Source organism: Bubalus bubalis, chromosome 1 (assembly GCF_019923935.1).
Source record: "Bubalus bubalis isolate 160015118507 breed Murrah chromosome 1, NDDB_SH_1, whole genome shotgun sequence".
Lineage (NCBI taxonomy): Eukaryota > Metazoa > Chordata > Mammalia > Artiodactyla > Bovidae > Bubalus > Bubalus bubalis.
The window spans coordinates 147329353-147341576 of NC_059157.1; the positions used below are offsets into that span (position 1 = coordinate 147329353).

The 12224-nt window shown below is 41.3% G+C and overlaps 1 protein-coding gene across 1 annotated transcript; it reads left to right on the plus strand.

The window, feature by feature from the left end:
• Nucleotides 1-4113: 4113 nt before the first annotated feature.
• Nucleotides 4114-10901, plus strand: SLITRK3 (SLIT and NTRK like family member 3). The gene has a single exon (XM_006054378.3). The coding sequence runs from the start codon at nucleotides 4907-4909 to the stop codon at nucleotides 7847-7849; it is 2943 nt and encodes a 980-aa protein (XP_006054440.1). The 5' UTR covers nucleotides 4114-4906; the 3' UTR covers nucleotides 7850-10901.
• Nucleotides 10902-12224: the final 1323 nt, after the last annotated feature.

A 12224-nucleotide genomic window follows, 5' to 3' on the forward strand; every position in this document is an offset into this window, starting at 1 on the left:
CTGTCACCGGCATTGCCGCGCTAGGTGTGCGCCCGGCTCTCCCATTGGTATGCAGCGACCATTTCCCTGCGAGTCTCAAAGGTGGAAACACTTGAAAGGATTACAAGCGTGATTTGGTGGCCTTTCTGAAAGTTGGCGGCCTGGGGAGGAGAAACTGCAGGCTACGGCATGATGGATATAATTCTGCCTCCCAGAGAGTTTGCACCTCTCGCTGGGAAGCCTCTTGGAGTAAACCTCGGAGATCGAGAGCGCTCTGCACTGATAGGTACTCGCCGCCATCCTTTCCTACTTTGCCTAATTGAAACCAGTGTTTTCGCGTGTAAGGATGTTCTTTGTAGAGCATATAGTTTGGCCGCGGTGGCTTCTGTACGCTCACAGGTGCTAGAGGGTTATATCTTTGAACCGGATCATTTAGCTGTAAGGACGATGATAGAAAGAGTGGTACTGGAGACTAAAATATCCTCGGACCCCTTTTCTTGGGGGTGTAAATCGTAAGTAACTCCAACAAATAGGCCAGGTGGCAGAGCGAAGGGCCCCTCCCCCAGCGGATCGCTCGTGTTGTAAAGGATAGAAGGAAAATGGCTTGAGCTTTTTAATCATTTTCCATTTCTAAACAGACCCATTGTGCGTTTCGCCTGGCGACAGATTAGAAAAGGACCTCTGGATGGATCAGGGCTTTTCAGAAAATGAATGATGCAGCATTTTAATTATTTGTTCTAGGGAAGATCATTTTGCTTCCATATTGGAATATTTAATCTTAGATATGGAGAGATTAGTGGCTCGGAGATCGAGCAAAGGGGAGGGGGAGGTGGGAGGGGGCACTGTGGGGAGAAAGGGCTTCTTGTCCTCCCTGTGGACAAACAAATGATGCTGGGCGCTCGCAGCAGGAAGCGGTCGAAATCCGGACTCCAGGGCCCTTCATCTCCTAACTTTTGGAGCTCTTCCTATCGCTTAGATACCCTGCATCGAGAAAAAGGGAAGGAAAATGGTGAAATGCCCTTTAGGACATGTCCCAGATCAAGAACTTGGAGCGGGATGTGGGGGTGGGGGTGGGGGGTGGTGGTGGTGGTTGTAGTTCAAGACAGAACAGAGAATGATTGCAGAGAGGGCCATTTACTGTCACTGGAGCGCAGGGAAGCCTCCCGGTTACCCATCGATTCCATCGCATCTTGGGTTCCGATAAGATTCCTGAAATAGTCACCATCTCTGCACGTTGGGTACAGAAGGTGGTGTTGGGGGCTGGGGCGGGAGGCAGCTGGTGAAAGACACGGGATTGCTCTGTTCTGAGCTCAGCTTCTTGGCTGAGACCGATAGATAGGGTGGGTCTGGAATGTTAAGGTTGGGGAACGTTAAGAGAATCCTGCCCTCCTGCTTACTTAGTCTCTGACAGCCACTGTGGAGTGTCGGACACAGGTGCGGTCACTTCTAATGCAAAATATGCAAATATCCTATGACTGATTTTTAAGTAACGTTTTTTTTTCTGTTAGATTATTTATATATATTTAGAATGGTAATGACATATACATTTGGTCTCGTGAAAAAGTGCTTTAAGAAAAACTCACCTCTACGGGCTAGCTAACTTTGAGCCCTTGGGCAAGTCCAGTTCTTTAGCCACCACAAAGCCTTTCCCTTCCCCGTGAGATGATGACAGGATTCATGTGTGTTGTGGGGGCGAGGGCGACATCCCCGAGGCACAGTTGTCGCTAACTAGACTCCTTTGCTGCACACTTGCCTCTCTCCAGTTTCCCTACTAAGGTGCATTTTCGTCCCAGCAGGTAGGGCTGTAAAACCATCAGATGAGGCTTTAAAAACTCTTCTTAGAGAATCCTTGTGAGCTCTAATCTGGTGGCTCCTCTTCACTGAAATGTCTTCCCTCAATCAACCCCACCCTCAGGACTCTCTACCATCCTCTTCCCGAAAATACCACGGAGAAATATGAGGGGGTTGGGGGGGAGGGGCGGGGCAAAGAAATGAAAGGAAAAAAAAGAAAAGAATCTAAACCCTGAAATGCTGCCCCCTATCCCTGCGAGGTCTTTCCTGGTGGAAGAAGTGAAATGTGTCATTGTTACCCAAGTGGTCTGCGTATCCTTCCAGAGCACTGGCTTGTCTCTGGTTTTTAGAAGGTGGAAGCAGCCAGAGCTGTTGAATCCAGGGGAAATCGAAGGCTCCGAACTGCTGCACAACAAAAGGATTCCTGGTGCAAAGAAATCGAAGCAAAATGCAGGAGAAACTCGGTCCAAGTCGCTCAGGCTGCCTGAGCTCTTACTCAGGACACCCAAGCAGAATCAGCTATATTCAGCTCTTCTGCTTTGGAGACCTGAATTTCCCTTTATCCCCGTCTTTGAGAGTAAGTGTGGGCTGTGAAAACGATAATTCTAAAGAACAGTCTTACTTTTCAAACTGTCTACACTAGAGAGCGGAGATTTGGAAACTAGAGGAGCAAACTAGTCAGGCAATGGTTTCCTTCAGAGTTAAATTAAGAAATCAAAAAAAAAAAAAAAAAAAAAAGCCAACTACCCCTTCCCCCGTCCCGACCAAAGGAATGTTTCCCTTTGGTTGATCTCGTCTTCCTTTTTAAAAAAATTTTGACAGTTTGTCATCTTGACCCCTCCACTTCTTTTCTCTCCCCTTAAACACACACACACTCACACCCACACAACTGTATAGTCACGGCTTCCTAGTGCTCGCGCCCGACCCCATGGTAAGCGCGTTCCCCTTCTCGGGGCTCATTTTCGTGACGTGGAAAGCCGGATCCAGGGTTACAGCACATATTAAAAAAAAAAAAAAAAAAAAAAAAAGCCAGCGCAAGAGAAGTCCGCGATTCTGCACTGTGATTGAGCCTGCCCTCCTCCCTGCCTTCCTCCCGCCCTTCCTCCAAGTGCCCAATGATGTGCTGCCGGTACCCAGGGAGAGCCGCTACGGCGGCGGCAGCGGCGGCGGCGGCGGCAGCGAAGCTGGAAGCCTGCAGCAGCCCCTTCTCTCTCCTCTATTGAGTGTGCCAAGCGGCAGTTCTGCATTCTAAAGAAACCCATTGAAAGGCCCCTTGCATTCCCAGCACGTCTCAAGCTTGCTTTTATTTTTTTTTTTTTCCTGTGGTCTCTTCCCCAACCCCCCACTATCCCCCTTTGCTTCAGCTTCAGCAAAAGGAAGGAAGGGGGAGGGAAAGAAAGAATCCTTAAACTCAAGCTTCTTCTTCTTTTTTTTTTTCCTTCCCCCCTCCCCCGATGATCAATGCTTAAAAAAATAAAAATCCTGCAAAATAGGTAAGTCAAAGCCATATGGAGATTTTCTTGTCTAAATATCAGGGACCTCAAAAACAAGGAAAAACATAGAAAAAAAAAAAAAAGAATGGTGAAAAAGAAAGAACTTAAGTAGGTTTTAATATTTTAAAAGGGGTACAAGGAAGACTTATACTGCAGTGTAGCCTCATCTGCCTTCTTTTTTCATTTAATTGTTTCCAAAAATTGAGTACTGCATGCCTGAGGCAAATTTCTCTTTGCTTTCTTAAGGGTTCTCCTCTCCGTACAGTTGTGTACATCATATGCAAGCTGAATGTGGAGATTTATTCTTTTCACTCTCCCTATAAGTTATATCATTGTGTTTTAAGTTAGGTTGACAAAATATTTCCTTAATGGATGCATCTGTGTGGAAAGAAAAGACATACTAAAAACTCCGGTTTATTTTTATTGATCAAAAACAATTCAATTTTGATTGATATTTCAGTGACTTAGAAGGGCAATCTAATATAACTGCATTATTATTATTTATTTATATATGCATTTTCATATATGGATATTAGGCTCCAAGAGAGCCATGGAGGAAAGCTCCGAATTATTAGATTAGTGCACTGTATTTGTTCCATCTCATTGGAAAAGAGCAATATCTTTCTGAAATGTATTTCATGTGATCATTTATCAGGAGGTAAGAATCCAGGTTTCCACTATTTCTTGCCTTTACCCAAACCTCCTCTACAAACCACCTGCCATTCCATCTTTTTGCAGGATTCCTCAGTTGATCATGAAGGAACAGATATACATTCCAAACTAAGCTCTGCAAGTGTTTTAATACAGACACTCCTAGGCTCAGCACCCTTTAGCTGTCACTATCTTTAGCTCTGACAACTGCATGGGCTTGTTCTTTAGAAAGGCTAATCACACCTAAAGGATTTAAACAGCCAAATGATACACATATGTAGAAATCATTTAATTAGAGATGTTAATAATCTGTGCTTGGGCAAAAGGGGTTGGAGTACAGTGAGTTACTGGGCATGCACTAAAATTAAGCATATTGTGCTCATTTCTTAAGAGAAATCTTGGGTTTTCCTGAGATACCAATCATCTTACACAGCTTAACATCTGATGTTGGTCCAAGGGCTCATAATCTATCATACTCTTTAATCTAATAACTTTGGGGCATGCCATATCTTTTTATGAACAGAAACCCATAGTTTAAAGAACATTTTCTTCTATCAGAGTTTCAATCAGATCCATAATAGGCACCTCTGATAACAATGTGAGTTTTAACAGGCAAACAAGTGTAATAGCCAAATAATTGCCATTATTACTGAATCTGCCTATCCCTAAGAGGAATCACTGTGTGCCAGTTTCCTTGCTTGCTACAAGAGACAACAAAGGATGCTTTTGATTTAATGATACGCCCTTCACCAGATATGGCTTGATTCAGGAAAATGTCATCACATGGCACAATACTTCAGTCTCCTAATTTTAAGATATAGGACATATTAAGCATGTTGATAGGTCATTTTGAGTGTCAGTTCAACAATTACTTAAGTTTTTATATCACTCTTAAAAAGGTCCACATATAGGAGTCAATTAGAGTAGTGTATATGATGAAAAGCTAAAAATCTGCATCTTTATTTCTGTTGCAGTTTTGTAATCAACCGCGAATGATGAAACCTTCTATAGCTGAGATGCTTCACAGAGGGAGGATGTTGTGGATAATTCTTCTAAGCACAATTGCTTTAGGATGGACTACCCCGATTCCCCTGATAGAGGACTCAGAGGAAATAGATGAGCCCTGTTTTGATCCATGCTACTGTGAAGTTAAAGAAAGCCTCTTTCATATACATTGTGACAGCAAAGGATTTACAAATATTAGTCAGATTACTGAGTTCTGGTCAAGACCTTTTAAACTGTATCTGCAGAGAAATTCAATGAGGAAATTGTACACCAACAGTTTTCTTCATTTGAATAATGCTGTGTCCATTAACCTTGGGAACAATGCATTGCAGGACATTCAAACAGGAGCTTTCAACGGTCTTAAGATTTTAAAGAGACTGTATCTTCACGAGAACAAGCTAGACGTCTTCAGAAATGACACCTTCCTTGGCTTGGAAAGTCTGGAATATCTTCAGGCAGACTACAATGTAATTAAACGTATTGAGAGTGGGGCATTTCGGAATCTAAGTAAATTGAGAGTTCTGATTTTAAATGATAATCTCATTCCCATGCTTCCAACAAATTTATTTAAGGCTGTCTCCTTAACCCACTTGGACCTGCGTGGAAACAGGTTAAAAGTTCTTTTTTACCGAGGAATGCTAGACCACATTGGCAGAAGCCTGATGGAGCTCCAGCTGGAAGAAAATCCCTGGAACTGTACATGTGAAATCGTGCAACTGAAGAGTTGGCTGGAACGCATTCCTTACACTGCCCTGGTGGGAGATATCACCTGTGAGACTCCTTTCCATTTTCATGGAAAGGACCTGCGAGAAATCAGGAAAACAGAACTCTGTCCCTTGTTGTCTGACTCTGAGGTGGAGGCTAGTTTGGGGATTCCCCACTTGTCATCAAACAAGGAGAATGCATGGCCAACTAAGCCTTCCTCAATGCTGTCCTCTGTCCATTTTACTGCTTCTTCTGTTGAATACAAGTCCTCAAATAAACAGCCCAAACCCACCAAACAGCCTCGAACACCAAGGCCACCGTCCACATCTCAAGCTTTATACCCTGGTCCAAACCAACCTCCCATTGCTCCTTATCAGACCAGACCACCCATTCCCATTATATGCCCTACTGGGTGTACCTGTAATTTGCATATCAATGACCTTGGTTTGACTGTCAACTGCAAAGAGCGAGGATTTAATAACATTTCTGAACTTCTTCCAAGGCCTCTGAATGCCAAGAAATTGTACCTGAGTAGCAATCTGATTCAGAAAATATACCGTTCTGATTTTTGGAATTTCTCTTCCTTGGATCTCTTACATCTGGGGAACAATCGTATTTCTTATGTCCAGGATGGGGCCTTCATCAACCTGCCTAACCTAAAGAGCCTCTTTCTCAATGGCAACGATATCGAGAAGCTGACTCCAGGCATGTTTCGAGGCCTACAGAGTTTGCACTACTTGTACTTTGAGTTCAACGTCATCCGGGAAATCCAGCCTGCAGCCTTCAGCCTCATGCCCAACTTGAAGCTGCTATTCCTCAACAATAACTTGCTGAGGACCCTGCCAACAGATGCCTTTGCAGGCACATCCCTGGCTCGGCTCAACTTGAGAAAGAACTACTTCCTCTATCTTCCTGTGGCTGGTGTCCTAGAACACTTGAATGCCATTGTCCAGATAGACCTCAACGAGAATCCTTGGGACTGTACCTGTGACCTGGTTCCCTTCAAACAGTGGATTGAAACCATCAGCTCAGTCAGTGTGGTGGGTGATGTCCTATGCAGGAGCCCTGAGAACCTCACCCACCGTGACGTGCGCACTATTGAACTGGAAGTTCTCTGCCCAGAGATGCTACACATCGCACCAGCTGGAGCATCCCCAGCTCAGCCTGGAGATGCTCACCTTGCTGGGGGGCCGACGAGTGCATCACCTTATGAGTTCTCTCCCCCTGGGGGCCCTGTGCCACTTTCTGTGTTGATTCTCAGCCTGCTGGTTCTGTTTTTTTCAGCAGTCTTTGTTGCTGCAGGCCTCTTTGCCTATGTCCTCCGACGGCGCCGGAAGAAGCTGCCCTTTAGAAGCAAGAGGCAGGAAGGCGTGGACCTCACTGGCATCCAGATGCAATGCCATCGACTTTTTGAGGATGGTGGAGGTGGTGGAGGTGGAAATGGAGGTGGGGGCCGACCAACTATTTCCTCCCCAGAGAAGGCCCCTCCTGTGGGTCATGTATACGAGTACATTCCTCATCCCGTTACTCAGATGTGCAACAACCCCATCTACAAGCCTCGTGAGGAGGAGGAGGTGGTTGTTTCATCAGGGCCAGAGGCAGGGGGTGCAGAACGTGGGGCTCCTGTGACACAACCTCCGGGAATGGGGGAGGTTCTCCTAGGAAGTGAGCAGTTTGCTGAGACACCCAAGGAGAACCACAGCAACTACCGGACCTTGCTAGAAAAAGAAAAGGAGTGGGCGCTGGCAGTGTCCAGCTCCCAGCTCAATACCATAGTGACCATGAATCATCATCACCCTCACCCTCACCACTCAGCAGTTGGTGGGGTTTCCGGGGTAGTTGCGGGAACTGGGGGAGACTTGGTTGGGTTCCGCCACCACGAGAAGAATGGCGGGGTGGTGCTCTTTCCTCCAGGGGGAGGTTGTGGTGGCAGCAGTATGCTACTAGACCGAGAAAGGCCACAACCAGCCCCCTGTACGGTGGGGTTTGTGGACTGTCTCTACGGCACAGTGCCCAAATTAAAGGAACTGCATGTCCATCCTCCTGGCATGCAATACCCAGACTTACAGCAGGACGCCAGGCTCAAAGAAACCCTTCTCTTCTCGGCTGGAAAGGGCTTCACAGACCACCAAACCCAAAAAAGTGATTACCTCGAGTTAAGGGCCAAACTTCAAACCAAGCCGGATTACCTCGAAGTCCTGGAGAAGACAACATATAGGTTCTAACAGAAAAAGAAAAATACATTAGTGCTTTTTTTCAAAAGAAAAGAAAAATAAAAGAAATATATCCCTTGCTCCCTTTACACTTGTCCCAATAACTCCATCCTCACAAACTTCCCTGCCCTGAAAAGAACGGAAACCGCATGATAACTAGAAAATACAGATGTATGCTCTCCCCACTCAGATGTGATTTGGAGGAAGGGCCATACACAGATCATTAATCAATGAAGTGCCTTCGCAGACTTTTGCCAGCAAATGTTATCATTATTTTTTTATACTGAAACTTGAGACTTTGACTGTGCCATGTATAAGGTATATTGGGGATCATTGTATTGATCCTAATTAAGTAAAATTCAATGTGTCTTTTTATTTTCAGTAACTTTTTTTTTTTTTAGTTGTAGTTTTGTTTTGACAGGGAGGGGGGAAAACAGATTGCCATTTGTGGTTTTCGTTCCTCTTCCCATCATGGCACAGATTCTGTACATGTATTAACAATGCAGTTTGCTGCATGCCTGGAAACTGCAAGACGGGGAGGGAGGGGGCGGGCTTTGCTGGAATGTTCTCACCCACTCGTTTTTTCTGTCACACACATACCCACATGCACATCACAAATCCCTGCACATAGTTAGGTCCCTAAACCTGCAGTTCCTTCCTTCTGGTGTAGGTACACACACACACACACACACACACCCCTCGTCCATTCAACCCAATCTAATTAGTTCGGGTTTGATCCATTCCTATCCTCTCCATAGCTTCACCTTCCTTTCTCCTCTAGTGTACAGCTCAAAACATCTTTCCTACCACCCTGGAAAAGTCATCTTCTAGGCTGGAGCCTACTGAAGTGGAGGCCTGGTGGTTTAACAGCTGGAGGCACTCACCTAGGGATGAGCACCTTCTTTGTGACACTTCAGCCCGATGCCAAGATTTTTTGGAGAACATCTGCACTTTCTTATATATATATAATATATAAAAAAACATAAAAAAGCAACTGGGTATATATCACTAACAGCTTTGTAGGAAGCACTTTTAATGTTTTCTCTCTCACACACAAAGATTCAAAAGAAATGTGCATATATTTATTCTGTAATTTCAGTGATTATAAATTGTAAAGGTAATGTTTAATCATTGTATAGTGATTATGCGTCTGGTATAGCTTTCCTAATAAAAAGTTTTTGAAAAACATAATACATTATATATAGAGGATACAAAGCTTGAACTTTAAACTCCAGCTATGCCATGCCTTTTGTGCTCCCATTTTTTTAAATCTTTCTTTTACTTCTTACACAGAAAGCTAGTTTATTAACAAGTTTGATGCACTGTGATGTTAATAAATCTTGTAACTCACGACACCCATTCCACACACTAGGATAAAAATGGGACATAAAAAAATATGATTTATCAATATATAGTTCACTTCTTTCTCTTGAATTATGAGTTTCAAACTTAGTACTCCAATGATGTATCATTTTTCCTAGGCAGGATGCAGTTGGGAGAAACTGTAAATATATTGCTAAGAAGTACAGGATTAATTAGGAGACACTGATCAAGAATCCATGAATCGTATGATAGTTAAAGGCTTAAAGGAATGCTATAGTTTTTCAAAAATATACACTAAAATTACTTACACACACACACCAACCAATCAAAGTATAAGGCCTGGGAGCCAATTTGACCGTCAGCATTCTGTTATTTCTGAAAGCTGTCATTGTTATATTTTAGCTCTTGCTTTTACCAACCACTTACTGCAACCAACCCTAAACATGCTTGAACTAAGACAGGATGCTGAATGAGTTTATCTTTCTGTATGACACCAAAATGATGTTGCAAAATTAATCTGACAATAATTTGAGTTATTATCCATTTACATGTGAGCGAAACCAAAGAAAATCGTATTTTTAAGGTGCCAGTATCTTGTTTGTGAAGGAAACTGAACTAATACAAAGAAACCAGAGCTTTGAGACAGGCATTTATCTCATCAGGCCAGTAGAGGACAGCAGAGCTCCAGAGATTCATAGACCCTGTAGTTGCAGAGCTGTGCAGTGAGACCAGCGTTCTCTGCTTGTTTCCTCCAGTTGCCCTTAGTAGGAATTATCATTATGCTTTGAATGTAATTCACTGCAGGCCCTGATGCCTTACATCACATTTTTTTTCCATAAAAAAGAAGACTAGTAGCTTCTAAAGCTCCTTAACTGATACAAAACTAAGGCACGGTACTTAAAAAAGCCCCATGAATGTCTAGAATAACATATTTGTATTTCTTGATTAATTATATATGAGTAATAACATAGATATGCATAAAATAAAAAACACAAGTATATCGATGTAAAACGCAACTTTTCAGGACTACCTTGTATTTGGTACCTTATATCTAAAACTTTCCTCCTCCATTATTTGAAGTATATTTTGGAATTAGTTCAGATGAAGAAAAGCCCATGGGCATAATTCACTATTTCTCTATATACAATATTGAAATACAGCTCTTTTGCAAGAGGATCAGATCCAGTATTACATAGCTGTTGTTCTTTCTTTCTTCTTTTCTTTTCATTTTCCCAGAAGTTACCTTTTTCAAAGTTATCTCACCTTCCTTGCTCTTTCTAATCATCTCTTCATCCTTTACCTGACGATTTTATTTTTTAAGGCACAGAAAGTTAGTATTAACCTTTAAGTGGCTTACTATCAGATTTATGAAGTCCCTTTAGACTAGGTATTTATCATGTTCCTATTCCTCCTAATCAAATGTTTTGATGATTAGCAGAAAGCATGTGCATAATAAAACTCAAAGTGCAAAGCAAGATACTTCTAACATTATTATCATTTCCTTAACAACTATGCATACAATCATAACATGACATATTATACAAATCAGACTATAGTACAATCCCTAGTAAAACCAGATCTTTCAACATTTGAAAAGTATCCATAAACCATATCAAATTATAACTTGATAATTGTAATGTTTATATTTTATTCATTAAATACAGAAAGTAAGACTGTCTCTTCTTACATAGGTATGAATTTTATCCTTGAATTAGGAATAAATTTATTTAATGAAAATAAATTTATATGAGGATGAAATTTTGTATCTAAAGAGATAATATTTTGCTTCCATGGAGTTTTCTATCCCCTGGGCAAGGCCACTTATTTTAGCTGTGCATTAAAAATAGTTAAGTTAGCTTCAATTTATGATACCAGATACGTTTTCTTCAAGTACCATGGGCATTAACATAGGTCCTATGATTAAGATTTGTTCTATGTTTTTGCTGCAGTAAAATGATAATTTTTTTTAAAAGATAGACTATTAATTCACTTCATAGTGATGGTCAGTTAGACTGAAGCAGTCCCAGATCTGACTCATATCTTCTTATATTCTTTGCTGTTTTAGTACAAATTAGAATAACAATACTTGACAATAATAACATGTATTGTTTTATCCCTTTAACTATGAGATGGTGAGTAGAAAATACTCGAAAGTGAAATGTTAGTTTGACTCACTGCTAGTTTTAACACATTATTTTTCTATACAGTATTATTATGTGACTACTTTTAGGTTTTAATTTAAAAAGTATTATTTCATCTAATTGCAAAATACTAAAAAATATAAGGATAATGAACACCATATTTTAAATAAAAGTTTAGAGAGAGAGATCACAAGGAAAAAGCTTACTGAGCTTGAAAAGTTTTTTTTTTTCCCCCCTCATCTAGGAATCCTAGTTTTAAATTCTTGCTATCTACAAAGAATACTTGTGTTTAGAATTATGAAACTTGATAATGCAATCACAGAACATAACTTTGACTACTGTAACACATTATTTTGATCCATTTAGTATAAATTCATTGCTCACACAGTCCTAACCTTTTGCAATTATGTTGTCTAAGCCAATAAATGTTGTATTTTTTTGTAAAATGGCTATGACAAAGGAATCATTAACACGATGCTCCACAAAACGTAAGACATATGACTGTAATGAGTTAAGATAATATGAGAGGAAATGACTAAAAGAAGACTTCATCTTAAGTGACTTGTGCAAGTTGAATTTGAGCTTAGACATTTTTTTTTTTTTTTCTTTTTTTCCTTTTTGCCGCACCATGTGGCATGTGGAACTTCCCTGACCAGGGATGGAACCTGTACCCCCTGCAGTCTTAACCACTAGATCTCCAGGGAAGTTTGAGCTTAGGCATTTCTAACATATTTAGCTCAAAATTCTCAACTGTGAAAATTCAGGTAAACAGAACATAAATAACTATCACGAATTTTATTATATAAGTATTCTGCTTAACAAATATACTATATGCCTTTTTAAATAGGAGCAATAACACATGTTTAATTGGGCAGTCGTGTGTGTGTATATAAATATAGTACTATTATATATGTATATACATT